Genomic DNA, 18177 nt, shown 5'->3' on the forward strand with positions numbered 1-18177 from the left:
AACAGGAGCTTCCTAGCACCCCATGCTTTATCCCAAAGAATGAAGTCCACCTTAGGCCTCCTGGTGGGTGAGCTGACAGGTTTATCTGGGTGGCATACTGGGGACAGAAGCTCCTACTTTTCTGTGCTGGGCTAGCCACCTGCACCAGGGAGCCCCAGGTCTCACTTCATTATCACCCAGTCCCCGTGTGGGCCCCATCTCCGACACCTGGGAAATCCGCAGGATCAGGGAAAACAGTGGCTGGTGGTGTGGAAATTCTGCCTGGGACGGGGAAATGATGTAGGCAAGTTCAGCATGAGCTGGCCCAAGTGGCTTTGTACTCTGTCGTCTCTAACAGCAGCCTGCATGTTCCCTAGTGGTGTCTGGGGGACTCTCAGGCCAGGAGAAGGTAATGGGCAGAGGAAGAGGGAAGCACTATGGAGCAGGGCTGGGGGCCTTTTCCTTCTAGAAGCCACCAAATAGTATCTCATGGAGTTGGCCAGTTGCCACATTCACTAGAAACCTGAGAGATGATCTATACTGTTTAAAAACAAACATATGAGAGAACCAAGGCCAGTAAGCTTTCCCATGTGGGCTTGGCAATGGCAGTACAGGGATGAGAATCTGGCCATTGCAATATCTACCCCAGGACCCTTTCTGAGGCAGCATTTAGCCCGCTTCAAGTTTTAAACACTTAAAGTTATTATTCCAAAATTAGGAACATTTAATCCCTCCCTCATCCTTAGCTTCTCACCCCACTGGGACCTTCCAGTGATGGAGGCACTAAATGATGGGGCGAGGTGCTATCTGTCCTGTGGTCTGTGGGTCACTGCAGAGATGCAGGAGCAAATGGCTGCGTCCTCCATGGAGGATTCTCCAATGGGCACTTGGCACATTCCTGGTTTGAACAGCTATCCTGGGAGAGAAGGGAATCTTCATATCCGGACTTTGAGATGGGGGAGTGGGGGCCAATCCCAAGAAGTTCTATTTTATGTGGTAGAGAGAAACAGAGCACACCAACCAGAATGGACAAGTCAGGCTGAAACCATCAGCACTGACACTTAAGGCAAAGTCCCCAAAATATGATTGCTACAAGTAGGGATGTCTAAAGGTTGCCCCAATCCCTGCAATGTCAAGAAGAAAGACCACTACCTCTGTACCACGCCTCTTGCTAACAAGGGCTCAGGCCACAGAGACGATGTGGTGGCTATTTCTAGACTGTAAGAAATACGCCCCAAGGCACACACGTGTATTCCTTTCAGGGGATGCCATTGTGTTCAGCCAATGGTGAAACATAACACTTGTTCCGTGAATGGCACGTGCTCATGTGTGTTAACTCCAAAGCAGGCACACTTCACGTCCAAATGCAGAGGGATGGTCAGTGTGTGGGCAGAAGCCCCAGTAAAGTCTGTGTCAATTTTACAGCTGGAAGAAGAAATGGTCTCGGAAGGGGTGCTTTGGAGGCCAGGCCACCGCCAAGCGGCTCTCTCTGGCCTCGACGTACCTTTCTCAGCTCGTCCTTCTCCTTGGTGTGGGCGTCCTCCAGGATCTTGCGCTCCGAGTGGGCCCTCTGCAGCTCCGCCCGCAGGCTCTCCACCTCCTCCTGCAGCCTCAGGCTGCCGTCCTCACCTTGGCTCTGCTGGTAGCGGGCCAGCTCCTTCTTCAACTTCTCTACCTCCATGGTGTGTGTGGAGGTGACCGCCAACAACTGCTCCGACAGAGTCTTGAACTCTTTGTTCTGTGAGAAAGCCAGCAGAGAGGGAGAGGTGGAGAGTAAGGTTGTTGGGGCAGGAAAAAAACATGATGGCAGTTAAAAAAAAAAAAAAAAAAAAGGAACTTCCAAGGTGGAATTAAATCTCACAATCACTGCATACTTGAGTGCTTTCCCAGCATCCCCCCTGACAGAACCCTATTGTGAACCCAGGAGAAATACAGGAACAGAAAAAACACCAAAGCTGACATTCAAGAAGTGTTTCTGAGCGAGGGCAGAGCTGGAAGCTGGCTGACAGCAGTTAGCCTTCTACGTTTAGCTGGACAGACCTTGCAGCCAATTTTAAGTTGTGGGAACAATGTAGCTGGCTTCCTGGATCTGCAGCCTTTGCTTTTCAGGTTTTCTTGCTCTTTTACACAGGGCCCTCCTGCCCTTGGACTTGCTGGCACAAAGAGTTGCAACCTAATCGCCAGCTCAGAGACAAAGGACCCCTTCAGTATCCCCTCCTCCAAGGAGGCCCTTTACAGGGCCCCGGGGTCCCTCTCACCATCTGTCACCTCACCCTGTAAGACTCTGACTCCACAGACTGATGCCCTGGCAGATTCTGTCCATGCTGTGCCCCTGCAGACTGGGCACCCAAGTGAACAACAGGAAAGTGAGAAACATCCCCCCAGGTGCCTGGTACAGGTTTGCAAGGGCACTACAGAAGGGCTCACACAGAGGAAACACGGGGGACCTAGGGCCAATGTCAACTGCTCGTGTCAACATGGGCAAAAACTGGTGCTGCAGGACTTGAGAGCACCCGCTGAAAGGGGTCTGTGGGGAAAGTGAAGTAAGGCTCTCCAAGCAACCAACAGCCACTGATTATTCTTCATCGCTATTCTCTGTGGGAGCTCCAAGTAGACCAGAGCTGTTGGTTAAAATACCAAGAATCAATTACTAATTCACATCAGAAATTAAGCTTCACGGAAAGCCGAAGAATGGCCATTGGGCCCAGTGCACGATGCCATTTGTGCTGTGGGACCTCAAGCCTGGGACCTGCTGTTGGTGTCCAAGTAGAACATGTCCTGTTTTCATGTCACAGAAAGAGACTCTCCCGCAGTCCAGGGAAATCCTCCGGTTATAATAGGAAATGCCCTTATGTCTGGTCTGGCAGCCAGCGCTGCTTGAAGTAATCATGAGAAATCCAGTTAGGTGTCATCCATTTAGAAAACTCAATCCTGCCTGTACCTCCCCCTGCCCTGGTCTGAGTCCCCTGCCTGGAGCCTGAAAGGTCTCTGCACAAGGGGAGTGGACTCAGGGAGGGAGTGTGTGGTGGGTTAGCCATGTCCACTCTTCTCCACTCCAGACTGGCAGTTAGGTTCAGCCCAACGGTCACCCCCAGATGGTATAGCTGGCTCAGATCATCATGGGAGTGGAGCAGAGGACTGGGCTCTAGGGGTTTCCGACTGGAGTTAGTGTGGAGTATGGAAGAAGGCACAAAATATGGTGGTGGTGGCAAGGGGCACAGGTACCTCCCACCCCTCTGTAGACTCTCAGGGAGAACTATGTTCTGCAGATGACAGCATCCTGCCACAGACACAGAGGACACCCTAGCACCCTCATGCAAAGATAACGTGACTCTCCAGGAGGTCGACTCTTCGTGGATGCTAACATCCAGGTGGACATGGGACTCGGGGAAGTCAGGATGTTAAGAGTGGATGGAGGCAGTCCGATCAGATCACTCGACTTCTCTGTGCCCCAGTTTCCTCATATGTGGAAGGGGGACAATGGTAAGCCCTTCCTTGGAGTTTCATCAAGATTCAGGGATATCCTGGTGCCTGACACACGATAAGTGCCCCATAAACGGGAGCTGTCTTCTTTGCTCAGTCTGAACTCTTGGCTGATCACCTGAGGTGGTGGGGAGATTCCTAAGAGCAGCACCTGGGCACCTCCCTAGGTCATCAGCAGCATCCAAAAATCATTGCTGGGGACTCACTACAGCTGCACATTTTGTGCTCTGCAGGCATGATTTCAGAAAGGAAGACCCCAGAAGGACCCAGCAGTTTCCCATCTTATCCTCATGCCATGAGGTCCATATCAGGTGCCCATGGCTGTGCAGCCAAGCTTGACACGGGGTATGTATGGGTGGAAGGTGGGGACTTGCTCCCCCATAGACCCCAGAAACCCTCCTTACAATGGCGGCTAAGCTCCTCAGAGCTGCCTTTGTCAGTAGGACCTGGAGAGCTGGCCCACTCTGTCCTGCCCCAGTGAAGGCCCTTTCCTAATACCAGAATCTGGGGATTTCCAGACAGACCCCTATTCTCCTTGGGTTCCTCAGATATCCTGAGAGGATGCTCACCCTGCCCCTACTACTGAAGGGCACACATCTGTCCTCAACTGCCAACAAGGAACCTGTTTGGGAAGGTAACTTGAGACTCTCCTGTTTGTTACTTTTTCAGAAGCTTTTTTTCCCTCTCAAAGGTCTGCTTGGCAAGATTTTTTAGGCTTGAAGTATTACCCCACCTGAGGGATATTGGCATTCAACCTGTTCCTCTAGTCCATGATCCCAAGACCTGTGCTGACCTCTACAGAACTTTTGTATAAACCAGAAAGGGCACCACCTCCAGGGAGGAAGGAGGTCCACAGAGCTGCGTCTCTGCATGGACACAGCTGCAGGGGTGCACAGATTCCACAGGGCAGCAATGCTCCAGGGCTCACAGTCAGGTGAGCAGAGCATAGGATGGTCTTCAGCCCTATTTGTCCCCATAGCCAACTATCCTTGTGCAGTGAACAATCTGCCGAACTGTATGGAAGAGGCTTCAAGTAGTTCCCAATTAATGGTCTACAGACCCCTGGGGAAGGTGGTGAGGAAATCATTGCAAGACTATCTGCATCATGAAAAATAACATGTTTCACATGTGCTACCAGCACTCATTGGGTGCTTACTCTGGGGCAGGCACTGTACTACATAATTCACATATACTAACTCCATCCAATTCTCAAAATCCTATGTAGTGAGACTGATTCATATCCCCATTTCAGTTAAGGAAACTGAGGCACTGGAGGCCAGAAAACTGTGAATTATGCTATTTCTCAAACGTACTTGGATGCTCTTGTGAATCATAAAATAACTAATTTAACATATCTACTGAGTGTATACTAAATATACTGAACCAGTCTGACTGAAAAGGCTACTAACTGAATCCATATGATTCTATCATATTTTTTCAGATAAAACATTTAAATACAGCATTGTACTCCTAAAGGTCTAAAACTTGACCCTCATTATAAAAGAAAAATTGTAGGTTCAAATGGCCTACTCACTCTACATGTTGTATCTGAATAAAGCCAGAATTGTAGACAGCCAAGTTCATAGGCTACATCATTTTGGCTAAAAAATGTCACAGCACAGGCCTGCATCAGGGACAGTGTAAGAAACGGCCCCAGGAGCTGTTACTGTATTTACTGTTTAAAGATATTCTGAAGTAGCAGTTTCTGAGATCACAGATTACAAAAACCCACAGGAAAAAGTTTCAGTACAAGGGACAGCTCCAATCCTTTTCCAACAGTTTTTCTCTTAAACTCTCAAATGATCCTATTTCCTTCTTTCTGTTTGCTTGGGAACTTGGTGCCAATGTTGTGTCTTGTCACTTTAGTTGGGTGCACGAAACCTTAGCCATGAATTTTGGCACTAACCTTACCCTCGTGTTATCCTTCAATTTCCTCCTTTGCTGACTCCTTGACACTGGGAATACTTTTAAAACAAGACAAAAAAACTCTACCAGGTAATCTTACAGTGCAGCCTGGAGTTGGGAACCACTACTTTAGCCACATCATAGTTTCGGTTAATTTTTGAGCTAGAGGTTACTTTAGAAATCTTAGGCCAATCTCCACTTACAGATTCAGCCGTAATCCCAAGCTGTCAACTCTGGTACAAGTGTAACTGAGACAGAACTCAGGCCCCCATCCAGCTAGGATTTTGTCCACTACCCCATGCTGCTCTGAAAAATACCTTGGGACGTCTTTGCCTGTCCTCTCCTTCTGGCTTAAGAACCTCGTGTGTCAGGAGAGCAGTGACCAGAGTTGTCTCTGGGCATTACACAAAGAACAGAAAGACAATTTCAAATGGCCAGCCCCATCTGCCAAGAGACTTCAATAAACAAGCATCTCTGAAGACCTGGTACCAAGATTATGCTGATGCCTCCTTCTCACGAAAGAACGTCAAGCATGTTTGATACCGGGTCACACACCCCACTGTAGAAGACCAACTGGTCCAAGGACAATGCCATCTATATGTGAATGAACCCAAAACAAAGCTAAGAGTCCTCCTCGGATTGAGGAATTCTCTTAAGTCAAAAGAATCTCCTAATGTGCAGATATCCTATAATTTGGTTGGGGACAGAACCTTCTCTGGAGCCAGACTGCCAAGTTTTTCAATCTTAGTCATGCTACTTACTAGTGTGTGACCTTGGGCAGGCTGCTTAGCCTCTGTGCCTCAGTTTAAAGCGGGGATGAGATTATCTCACAGGGTCCTGGTGAGGATTACATAAATTAATACAGGAGAATGTGCCTGGTACATAGTTGGGCAATGCAGGGAGGGGTACCAGGAAGCAGGATCTAATCCACCCCTTTTGCCTCTTCTGATCACCCTCTGCACATAGGGCAGCCTGCCCAGGGTGGATAGCACCTGCCACCACTCACAGATGTTTGCCAAGCAGGAAGCTTAAGGCAAAAAGCTCTTTTTAAAAATAGGCCTTTTAAATCTGCTTCTCTTTGATGTTCCAGCACGTGGGTTGTAAAATATCAGATTTATTTTTAACCTCACCAGTTAACTTCAGAAATCAGCAATGCCAATGCAGGGCCCTGGGGCTGGAAACCGAGGGCTGCAGTGACTGGGCAGTACACAGGGCTCCTGGCAGGGTGGCCAACAAAGCCACTCGTCTGACTACACTTTACTCAGAAGGTTAATTGGCAAATTTTAACTATGCAAATGTCTTTTGTGGTCAGTGATCAACGGCCAGAACAACAACAGTGACAATAACAAAACCTGGGCCCCTCCCTGTACTTGAGTTTTTCAAATGGCCAATCCTTTCCAGTCCTATCCTTCTGGGCAGATGTGCCTTCAACCACGACTGGGCATTATCACTGCAGGCCGACCAGGGGCAGGTACCTAGTGTCCTCCACCCTGCACTTCAACTTGCTGTATTGCTAAGTACTCAAGCAAAACAGACACCCTGTTGAACTCACATCAGAACATAAACATCCAGGACAACAGCTTCTTCTTGAGAAGACTGGTCTTTGCAAGAGCAGAGAAGCAGGGACATTTTACTACCGTCAAAACAATACTTCTGGGCTGCTGTTTGGGGTAGGTGGTTTAAGTATAAAATGGCTTATTTTCTTGCCCTATTGGGGTCTTGTGAAGCTTAAAAAACGCCCAGCCTAGAATAGATGCAATACAAGGGAGTGACCTCCAGGGCAGTGCCTGGTGACTCCAACTCGGATTCTCTCTCAACACTGCACAAACACACTGTGGCATTCTTTGTGTTCTTCTCCCTCCCTTTCCCCTGTCCTTTCTCAGGAGGTGATTGAAACCCTCCAGGCCACTGCAGGAGCCTGCTCCTATGGTCATCTTACTACCCTGCATGAGGCAAACTAACTGTGAGCCTGCTTTCAACGCTGGGAACCTATGTTAGCAAGGACAATACACAGGGAAGGGCTAACAGTTTAGTGATATTTGTGGTTAAGAAAACTAGCATCATCCTTATTATGGCTGTGGGATCAGACAGATCGGGCTGGAACGCTGGTTCTAGAACTTTCTAATTCTGTGACCTCAGCAAGGTACTTGATGTCCCTGATCCACAATTTCCTCATCTGTAAAATGACTTCACAAAGTTGCTATAGGATCAAATGAGAGTGAACATAAAACACTGATCACAGGGCGTGGCATGTGGGAGTGCATAGGAAATCATCAGGGTAGTGGAGGCTGTTGGCCACGCTACCTTAATATTGTTCCCTTGCAATACAGCATCCATGTGTGTCAAAGTCATCCTCTGCTCACCAAGCCTAACGAAGCACCAGAAACCGTCAAGCACCAAGTTCCAAAGAGGAGAATGAAGAAGATTGGCCACTGGAGCCACCAAAAAAGTGGGTGTATGGGAGTGTGTGCACGCGTGCCTGCCTCATCTTTCCGACCTGGTGGGGGGTGTCGAGCATCCTGGGCTTGTTTCGGATTCCCTGCAGTGCCCTGCACAATACCCCACACACCCATAGAGACCTGACCAATGACTTGTGACTTGCGGGACTGGTTGAGAAGGTGGTTAGGGTAGGAAAAGGAAAAAGCATAAATACAATAGTGGTAACCAGGTAACCATTTCCTGGGCTCCCTAGTGCATACCAGATCCTTTGTGCATGTTCACTCACTCTTCTTCCAGCCCTAGAAGCCCCATTTTATGGATAAGAAAACTGAGGCGTGGAGGGATCAGGTCACTTGGTTTCTAAGCAGCAGAGTTGAATGTGAACAGGATTCTTTTGGATTCCAAAGCATGTGTTTTTCCCACCACACAACGCAACAGAGGCCAAAGAGCAAAGTGGTAAAGAACATGGGCTCCAGAGCTAGAGCAGTGGGGTTCAAATCATGGCCTTCCAAGGTCACCTGTGTGACCTTCACCTGTCAAGAATGGAGGATGATGCTATTCACCTTATGGGGCTGTTGTGAGGGTTAAACAAGTTCATACAAAGCACGAGGACAGAGCCTGGCAGGCAGCGAAACCTCCCCATCAACATCGGCTAAGATGACTACCCCAGGCTGCCTCTACAAGGGCAGGAGACCATGATTTTGACTACTGTAGTAACAAATTACCATAAAGTTACCAATACAAATCTATTACCTTATGGTTCTGGAGGTCAGAAGCCTAAAAGGGGTCAGAGCAGGGCTGTGTTCCTCCTGGAGGCTCCAGTGGGGAATCCATGTTACTGCCTTTTCTAGTTCCTGGAGGCTGCCTGCATCCTGGGCTCATGGCCCTGCCTCACTCCAACCTCTGTCACCACATCCTTTCTGAATCTGACCCTCTTGCCTCCCTCTTGCGAGGACCCTTGTGAATATGCTGGGCCCACTCAAATAATCCAGGCTTGTCTCCCCATCCCAAGACCCTTAATTACATCTGCAAAGTCCCATTTGCCGTGTGAGGTCCCATATTCACAGGCCCTGGGAATTAGGATGCAAACATCTTTGGGGGCACTATTCTGTCTGCCATAGTCAGTAGACGCTCCTGCCGAGTGATCTTCTCGGGATGTCTGTGCTCCCTCAGGTCTCTGACACAAGCAGTTCCCCTGAGGATTTCTCTCAAAGGCCCCCCTGGTGCCTCCCACCGTCCCCAACCCCTGGCAGGGAGCTCCTGATGCTGACCTGGTCATCAATCTTCCGCTGCAGCTGGACCACCTTGTTCTCCATGCCCACGTTGAGACGTTTCAGGTGCTCTGCTGAGCGGGCCTCGATCTTGAGGGCCTTCAGCTCCTGCTTGGCCTTAAGCATGCGGAAGGCACACTGGATGACGATGGCCGCGCCCCGCAGCCGCTGAAAGCGCCTACGTGCCACCCAACCCCGCACGTGCTTCTGGAGGATGGTGGCCTTGTGCTCCATGAGGACCTGGTGGGGACAAGCACACACCTGGTGGGTTTGCACTGCAGGACAGGAATGAGGGACGCTCACACACTGCCTGGAGGAAGGGAGAGCCAAGGCTGGCCTAGTTTTAGGAGATGCAGAGAGGACACGCCTAACAAAGTTTTGGTGGCCATTTGTTTCATGAACAAGTTTTAACTAAGTTCTGCAGCAGCCTATCTACCTGCAGAGAGCCAGCTGTTAAACTCTTGTTTTTAGTAGTTTGTTTTACTTTGTTTTATTGGTTAGGGAACCACAGCATAAAAACCTCCCAAGTTGGAGGGACCTGAAGATAAACCCTGCTGGCATCTTCCCACTCAACAGATTCAGCTCCCCTCCCTGGTGATGGGGAGCCCGGGGGATGAGATTCTCTAGTCAGAGTCCATGATGAGCCAATGACTTATAGGTACAAATATGGCTTGTAATTCACTTTCCTTTTTCTATCAAGTTACCAACCACTCAGAAAACGAGATCCTCAATGTGTCTACCCTAATGCCTTGCAAAAGAAGTATTTGTGGGATAAATGAATAAATGAGCAAATATGCCCAGTATCACAGCTCTAAGATAGAGCTGGGTTCAAGCCTAGTGCCTCCCAAAGTCATGTGCCCCTTCCCTGAGGACATCACACAGATGTCACTGATCTCCCAGGAACGTTCACACAACGGACCTCCCACTGACTTGGGTTTCCCCATCTTACATCACTCAGTGCCACCCTGGTGTCTGATCACATTTGATTTTTCACGGTCACTTCAGTGTTTTATTAGAAAATCAGACCTTCTCCGACCATAAAAGAGAAAAATGTTCTCTTTATGAAAAAAGAATATTTTAGACCTTTCCTTCCAATCTGTCCTTCATCCTAGCTTTGGGCTTCAGCTGTATCGGAGTGATATGCTGGAATGGCTGTGTCCTGACTCAAGGCTACTGGGTAACTCAGCTTCGCTGGAATAATGGCCTGGCAGGGAGGTCGGGGTCCCACTGCCCTGACCTTACCTTGCTGGGCTTCAGAGTCCTAACCCACTAAATGAAGCGGTGAGACCTGATGATACCTCATATGGCCCTCTGCTCTCAAGTCTGAGCGAGCCCAAGACAGGTCACCAGGCTCTGCCACTGGCTGACCAAGTGCCCTTGGGCAGGGGACAGCGTCCCCGAGCATCTCAGCTGTCAAAGGAGCATGACGACACGCACCCATCCAACCTATGATGGTTACTCTCGCGTGTGGACTTGCCAGGCCTCACGGTGCCCAGATTAAACACTGCTTCTGGTGCGTCTGAGGGCGTTTCTACAGTAGATGAGCATCTGAATGAGTGGACTGTCCTCCCTGCAATGTGGGAGGGCATCATCCCTAAGGGCTCAAAGAGAACAAAAGGCAGAGGGAAGGGGAATTCGCCCCCTTCCTCCTGCCTCACTGCTTGAGTTAGGACATCATTTTCTCCTGCACTGGGACTGGGATTTACACTATTGGCTCCTCTGGTTCTTAGGCCTTCAGACGTGGACTGATTTACACCCCTGGCTTTCCTGGGCCTCCAGCTTATAGATGGTAGATTATGGGACTTCCCAGCATCCATAACCATGTGGACAATTTCCTGAGAGTCCCCATATTTGTATACACACACGCGTGTTCCGTTTCTCTGGAAGACTCTAATATACTATACTTTGTGGGACTTTGAAAGGACTCAGTGGGAGCAAAGGTGTCAAATCACTTAGAAGAACGTTAGGAGCACACCCACAATGTTCGTGGTGGTGACAATCCATTTGCTGCTGCTTTGACTCCCAGTCTGCAGCCCCTGAGTCCCCGGGGCAGGGCTGGCGGTGGGGGGAGTGGCTACACACCTGCTGGTACATTCTCCGCACGAACATGCCCCGAGTGAAGGCCTGGATGGTGACGGTGGCCCTGTGGACCCTCTGGTAGGCCAGGCGGGCCCTCCGCATGCGGTACTGCTTCTGGAGCATGATGGCTGCTCGCGTCCTCCGCAGATGCTCGGCCAGCCTGGGGAGGGAGAGCGCAGGCGGGCCCTGCTGACAGAGGCCTGGGAGCCATGTGTGAACGCAAGCCATGTGCTTGGATGCCCCAGGCTGAGCCCATGTTGATCACGCTCACAGAACACAGCAACGCCACGGGTACCTGGAGCTCAGGCCCTGAATGGCAGCATGAGCATCTTCCGTGTTGTCTAAGAGGTCTTCCCAAAAGTTTAAAGCTCAGTCTGAGCCTCCCAAGCCCTGCTCACTCCCCCTCCTGTGAACCCCTCACACCAACCTGGGCAGTCCCCACTGACACCACGTTTACGCTTCTGTCGGTCTCCGGTACCTCACTCAGCTTGGAGATGCCAACAGCCAGCTCTCAATCATGCCCCCCATATCTAGCAAGGGCCAGGCCTGTAGGTGCTCAGTATATATTTGCTGAATGAATAAAACCTTCACAGGCCTGCACCCTATCTCCCTGCTCTTTCCGTCTGGGACGCACGACGCATGGACATCTCTACTTTCCTGTTTCACTTCTCCATTCCCCACCACACCCCCCAAGTAAGACAAAGTTAGTCTGACACTTCTTACCCTTCAGGGCTTTGTTTGATGCCAGGTGCATAGTAAGTGTTCAGAAACTCAGAATATTAAAAGTTAGAAAGGCTCTCAGAAGTCCTCTAGCAGAGCCCGGGAGGCAGAGGGAACTTCCCCACCAGCCCCACCCCGCGTGCTGAAGGGAGTCTGGTTCGACAGTCTAACTCTTTGTAGGTACTTTCTCCCTATGTGGGCCCTGCATGTCCCCCGGGGCACGAACTCCCACAGGGAGAACACAGGCCAACTCTGTTTTAGGTTCTCCCTGTCCTCTGGGTAAGACAGAGTTGCACACACAGGGGCACTCAGCAATGACTTGGCTTACGGGCACAGACTGCTGACAATTACTTAGCGTTGGTGCTACTGACAACTTTCTATTTCTATAGCTTTTGTTCCAGAGATCATCTCTCGGTGATTCAGAGGTGATCAGTGGCATTCGTCATCTCTGGTTAAGCCCGGGGAAACAGCCTACAGCAAGGATGTGAAGGCCAGCATGAGCAATCTCGAACTTTCGGATACAAAGGATGCCTGATCTGGCTTGTAACTCAGGGGCTTTTTTTCCTTTTAATGTTCCAGCAGAAGTGACTGAACAGCCACTTGTCAAAGTTTGACTTCCAAATGCAAGACTTCATGGAATAAGGAAATCCCTACATCGTGAGCTCGTGGATCTAGAACGAGGGGTGGGTCTCGCGGGAGGCCGTGTCCCACGTGCCCTCTCGGTGGAGAGGCTCACACTGCTTTGGTGCCTTATCGACCCAATGAGACCAGGTGGGAGGGAAAGCAGTTTGGGCTGCATGGTGCTGGGCTGCTCTGCCCCTGCATAGCCACCTGTGGCTAAAGTCATACCCTCATACTGGCTCCATGCAATGAATCTACCTAAGGACCTTCCAGGATCTTTCCAGCTCTCATTCCCAAACTCCCGGGGGATTTGGAAAATGGTGCTGTAAAATAAAGAAGCTTAGTGGAAGGGGTGAAGGCTGAATTGGTCTTTTTTTCTAAAAGAAGATTACTTTGGGATTTAGGCAAAGGGAAAATAGTGGTTTTGTGGCACACAGGGCCCATCCTAGATTAGTACTGGTGGGATGGGGACAGACTGGGAGAACCAGGAGACTTGGAGCTAGACTTACTCCCTCAGGTGAGAAGGGCGCAGGAGACACGTACCCAGTTCCTGAGAGAAAGCTGGGTGCAGAAAGAACCACTCTAATCAGGCTGAGGGAGGCCAACCAACCAAGCCCCCCTCCCCCGCGACCTGACACACCAGATGTGCCCCAGTTTGGCTCACCTGCGGGCCAGGAGCCCTCGGCAATACCGCTGCAGAGTTAAGGTAGTGGCCTTCAGCCTGCGGTATTTCACCTTCTGCAGCCAGCCCCGGACAGTTTTCTGGATCATGATCGTGGCTGCCCGGAACTTGTCAGCCCGAAGCTTCTCCAGGTAAGCCACCTGGCCTGCCCGGAAAAAGATCTTGGTGCGGCCAAACTGGAACTTGTCGGGATCCTTTACAAAGCAGGGAGGGGAGCATCAGCGAGGTAACATACCCTACCATCCAGTTCTTCCATGCAGCGTTCCCTGGTCAGAGCTTGGATACCCCTGCTCCTGAGACACACCCCAACTCTCAGCATTCGCTGAACAGACACTAAGTCCCTACTATTAGACATGGGGTTATGGTGTCCAGGCCGCAGCACTGAACAAGATGCCTGCCGTCAGGCAACTGACATCATGGTGAGAGGAGAAAGGCAAGCAAACCAAGGCAAGGTTTTCAGGCAGTGAAGATTCTGAAGACAGTAAAACTTGGGATTTAAGGGTGGGATGGGGATGCTTAAATACGGTAAATCTAGGAAGGCGTTTTTATGGAGGTGGTATTTGAACAAAAACCTAAATAAACTAAAGGAGGCATCCCCAGGAGAAGAGTAGAACAGATCCAAATGTCCTGTGGTAGCAAAAGCTGGGTATGTTTGAGGAACAGGAAAGTCAAGGAGGGTCAAGTGTGGGGGCAGAAAGAACAAATCACCAAAGGCCCCGCAGGCCACAGTACACAACTGGGATGGGAAGCCCCTGGTGGTGCTCTGAGCAAGGAAATGACCCGCTCAGATCATTTTACAAAGATTATCCTCAAATGGCCACACCATTGTATGCATAATTTCAGATTGCATATAGCTCTCCAAAGAAATTTTATTTGACTTCAGACTAGGTTTTGAGATTTGACATATAATTACTGTCTTAAGTGTATCTAATTAGGTTAATGTTAATTACCTTTCCCTGTGCTCACCCCTGTGGCTAAGGAAAGACGACCCAGCAGTGTGCTTGCAGACAAGCTGGGGTAGAGCACTTCATAGTTAACCCGCTGTAACTGAGAGCTCTTCGTAAACTCCTATCTAATTTTGTTCATCGGCACGAAGACCATAAGGAAGAAGTAATGAGCCAAGGTCTAAGAAAAACACACACATGATAGAATGTCTCAGGTTGACAAACGGCTCTGAAATAATGCTGAATCACCACGTTTTACGGGTTCCTTACACAGGCAAGATGGAACTGCCTAAGCTGGGACACAGCGTCCAGCTGGACGGTCGCCGACTGTCCCCGTTCACAGCCAGGCCGAAGGCAAAGCTGGGAGAGGTTAGGTCTGGGCCTGGTCCTCAACCCTGCCTCTGTTCAGGGCCATGTGCCCAGTGGGCCCTCAGCACACGCTGGGAGGGATGGGCTGGATGAGGGGAGAAGCCCCCAGGCAGCTGAGGCCCTGCCTTCATCACTGCCCTACTGGCCAGGGCTCCCTCTCAGTGAAGAGGGGCTAGGGAGCAAAAGGTGGGTGGCTCAGCCCTCTCAGTCCAGAAAGAAGCCTGGCAGCTCAGGCTTCAGCAGAGCCAGGGCCTGGGGGTGTCTGCTGCATCCCAGGAACCAGAGCACATACGCTTGTTTCCTCTTCTGGAAAAACCACCAGGAAGGGTATGACTTGGTCTGCAAAGCTACTGTTTTCACAAGGATACTTCTGAAGGTCCCACCTGCTGTAGCCAGTCACCACTAGCCTGATGGTCACTCTCTCCTCAGCCCACGTGTCTGGGGCACGTCCCCTACCTCAGACCTGCTTTCTCTAACCCTCGGAACTTGCTGACGACACCGTTCACATACCAATCAGGGGTAATCTTCTGAGGGCTCCTCTAAGAATCGTAGACTGAGGGGGCAGAACAGAATCTCAGCAATCCACCCCAAGCCACTCCTTTTACCTCACGGATGCCAAGACCAAAGCCTGGCATGCAGGGACTCCCTCTAGGTCTCACTGGAGACATCGAGAGGCAGGACTCCCAGGCCAGCGGTCTCTCACTGCACCACGCCCCCTCTGCAACACCATCTCCTCTCCGCACGCCGTGCACACATATTTCCTTACGCTCCCTGGACTCCCAGCAGACACTTGCTAATATCCTGCTCCCCTGTCACAATCAAGGCTCAGGTCTCTATAATCTGATTCCCTCTGGTGAGGTCTATAATCACACCAGGTACTAGCAGTCCTGGAGGGCAGGGCGCATGTGTTATGCTCTTTTATAAGGCTCACGGTGAGCGACCATTCTAGGTTAGAGTACATAGAAAGGATGCAATACACACTGGTGGGATTAAAGAATAAACAAATTCCAGTAGGGGATGAAGGGCATTCCTAAATCCCTGTAGGAGGAGACAATCACTCATGAACCACCTCATGAAGCTGGCCCCAGCCTCCCTCCCATTAAACTCCCAGCTATTCAGCACCTGTTGCCTGGCCCACATGCCACCGGCTTCTCTCGTCATCACTGTGTTCTAAAATGCACTGGCACTTGCTTGGTGCTGGCAGGTGCCCTTCTAGGCTAACATGCAGCTTCACCCTAGGTAGCACTGGTGACTAGAAGATGAGGCCCCCCAAAAGGGGAGGGAAACAGGAAATACAATGTCCCCAGATAAGTCTTGAAGCACTGATCCCTATTCTTTCTGCAGAAAAGGTTAATTATGCACAGTGACATTAGTCAATGAGACTGGCTCAATGGGCACTGTGATTCAGAGTGGCTGGGGGGTGTTGAGCCGGTCCACCTGTAACACCTTGGGGAACTTTGATCGGCTTTCTATACTTCAATTTCCTCATCTACAAAATGAGAAGGAGGCTTGCATCCCTCTAAGGCGCCATGCAAGGACTAGAAGAGGGATGTGAAGGGTTAGAGTGACTCCTAAGTGCTTCGTAACCGTGAGCTATTAGTGGCAGGTGACAGTCGTGACTGCCCCTCCCCCCATCCCCCCCGCAAGCTGGGAACCCATGCAGCCACCTGCACAAACTCAGAGCTCCTGTAAGAACCAGTCATGGTGCCAGGGACACAACAACGGGATCCCTGACATTTCAGTGTTCATAGTCCAGTGAAATGACAAACTCTCAACTGCAAGACAAGGGGGTAGGTAAATGCAATAATGGAAGACAGAAACGGAGTGCTGGTGGCCAAAAGAGGACGGGGGTCGCTAACTCCTTCTGGGAGATCAGAACAGGCTTTGCAGACCAGAAGGCATTTTAAGAACCCAGTCAGGAAGGAGGGTGGAACCTAGGCAGACAAGGGGAAGAGGAAGAAAGTCTTTCAAGCAAAGGAAACAGCACACATTCATACAATTTTCGTTAGGGAATACACTTAGTTCGTTCCAAATGCTCCAGCTGTGATCAGCTCACTGCTTATAAGCAGGGGCTGGGCATTAACACAAAGACTGTCCCCTGCAGTAAAGGTACATGTGTCTGCAACACAGGACACCATGCACCAGGCTTCTGGTCAACGGCAGGCTATTTATTAGTGGCTTACTTTTAGGAAGTCTGAAGTTCTATGTGAATTTTTTTTTTTTTAATGTGTGTGTGTGTGGTGGGGGGGGGGGGGTGATGCCCTTTATACCTACAATGTGTAAGAGTGAACTGTATTTAAAATTGAAAATTTTTTGATCTAGTTCTCTCCATGACGTTACCTTTCGAAAGGGAAGATGTTTGATGTAATCTAACCCTTTATCAAGACCATTTTTACCATGTCCTACTAGAATCCCTGAATTCTGTGGAGCTAATATCTAGGATACACCCCTCACAAAGGGCCCCAAAGTAGCTCCAGTCTCAAGGCTCAGGTTTGAGTTCAGGTTGTGTCAATTACATCTGTTGCCTTATTTAAAACAAGCCTTTAGGGGAAGGCCGGAGGCCAGCTGTGCAAGAAGAAGATAGGAAAAGTGCACCTATTTTCCCAAATGCTGACTTCCAAGCTGTGCCTGGGCTAGGTCAGAGCCCCTGGGCAGGTGTGCGGTGTGGGCAGATAATATGGAGCCTCAGGCTTTGGAGAAGCCAGAGCCACAGGCCAGTGGCGGCTTCATCACAATATGTACAAACATTTTTACTTTTTACACGTGCCGAGACATGAAAAAAGTCCGCTATATACGTGAAGGGACTTCTCTTTTAAAGTCGCTGATGTTGGAAAATGGATGAGCATGTCAAACAGTTTTAATAAGAAAGATGAAGACCACAAGGGCTGATCACTCCCCCAATTCCCAAGGCATTCCGGGTAAGCCTCCAGGGGTGCACCAGCTCACCTTGATGAGGCTTTCCAGGACAGATCTGCAGATGGCCTTTTTGTCTGTGTTGGCGAGCTCTCTCTTCTTGACCAGCACCCGATACCGGTTGAAGAAGTCGTGGTAGGCCCACCTGGAGGGAAAGTAGGTGCGTCAGGTGGCATGGCCTGCCTCCCAGCCACAGAAGGGCCGCAGCCATCTCAGTGCCCCATAGGGTCACTAGTCCCGGCATAAAGCTGTTCTCAGAGCAGTAAAAAACCATTCCTGGACCTACTGTCTTCCTCCAATGTGAGAATTTCAGTATGTGGCTGACTTATACAGTCACGAGTGGAAGAGGGAAAAGGAGGGTTTGGAGGTCTCTCTGGGAGGACTGACCAGAGGCTGGACCACTCACGGGGTTTCTGCCCAAGCACGGAGCTCCCCTTGGCTGCTAGAGGAGGAACCTTGCCTGGGACACAGCTTGGTTTTAAATGTTGGCTTTCTTTCATAAAGTTAGTACTTCTCGTTGAAAACTTTTTATTTGTTTTGAAAGAGACACAGCATGAGTGGGGGAGAGGAGAGAGGGAGACAGAGAATCCCAAGCAGGCTCCACAATCAGTGTAAAGCCCGACACAAGGCTCGAACCATGAAACTGTGAGATCATGACCTGAGCTGAAACCAAGAAGCGGAAGCTTGACTGAGCCACCCAGGCACCCCATTTACATGCAGAAAATATACATCAGCAAATAAAAGTTGGCCTTATCCTAACCCCCAGTGACAC

The 18177-nt window shown here is 50.1% G+C and overlaps 1 protein-coding gene across 4 annotated transcripts in view; it reads right to left on the bottom strand.

Annotated features, from left to right (window-relative positions):
- MYO5B (myosin VB) overlaps nucleotides 1-18177 on the bottom strand; it is a 343332-nt gene that overhangs the window by 52697 nt on the left and 272458 nt on the right. For all 4 annotated transcript variants that reach the window (XM_078435245.2, XM_078435247.2, XM_078435246.2 and 1 more), the window contains exons 18-22: nucleotides 17439-17550; nucleotides 13162-13373; nucleotides 11160-11316; nucleotides 9078-9317; nucleotides 1484-1717 (exon numbers count right to left, since the gene is read on the bottom strand). In XM_078435245.2, the coding sequence (XP_078291371.2) occupies nucleotides 1484-1717; nucleotides 9078-9317; nucleotides 11160-11316; nucleotides 13162-13373; nucleotides 17439-17550 (955 nt within the window). The remainder of the gene's footprint in view (nucleotides 1-1483; nucleotides 1718-9077; nucleotides 9318-11159; nucleotides 11317-13161; nucleotides 13374-17438; nucleotides 17551-18177) is intronic.

This window comes from Panthera onca, chromosome D3 (assembly GCF_046562875.1).
Source record: "Panthera onca isolate mPanOnc1 chromosome D3, mPanOnc1 haplotype 2, whole genome shotgun sequence".
NCBI classification, from domain to species: Eukaryota; Metazoa; Chordata; class Mammalia; order Carnivora; family Felidae; genus Panthera; species Panthera onca.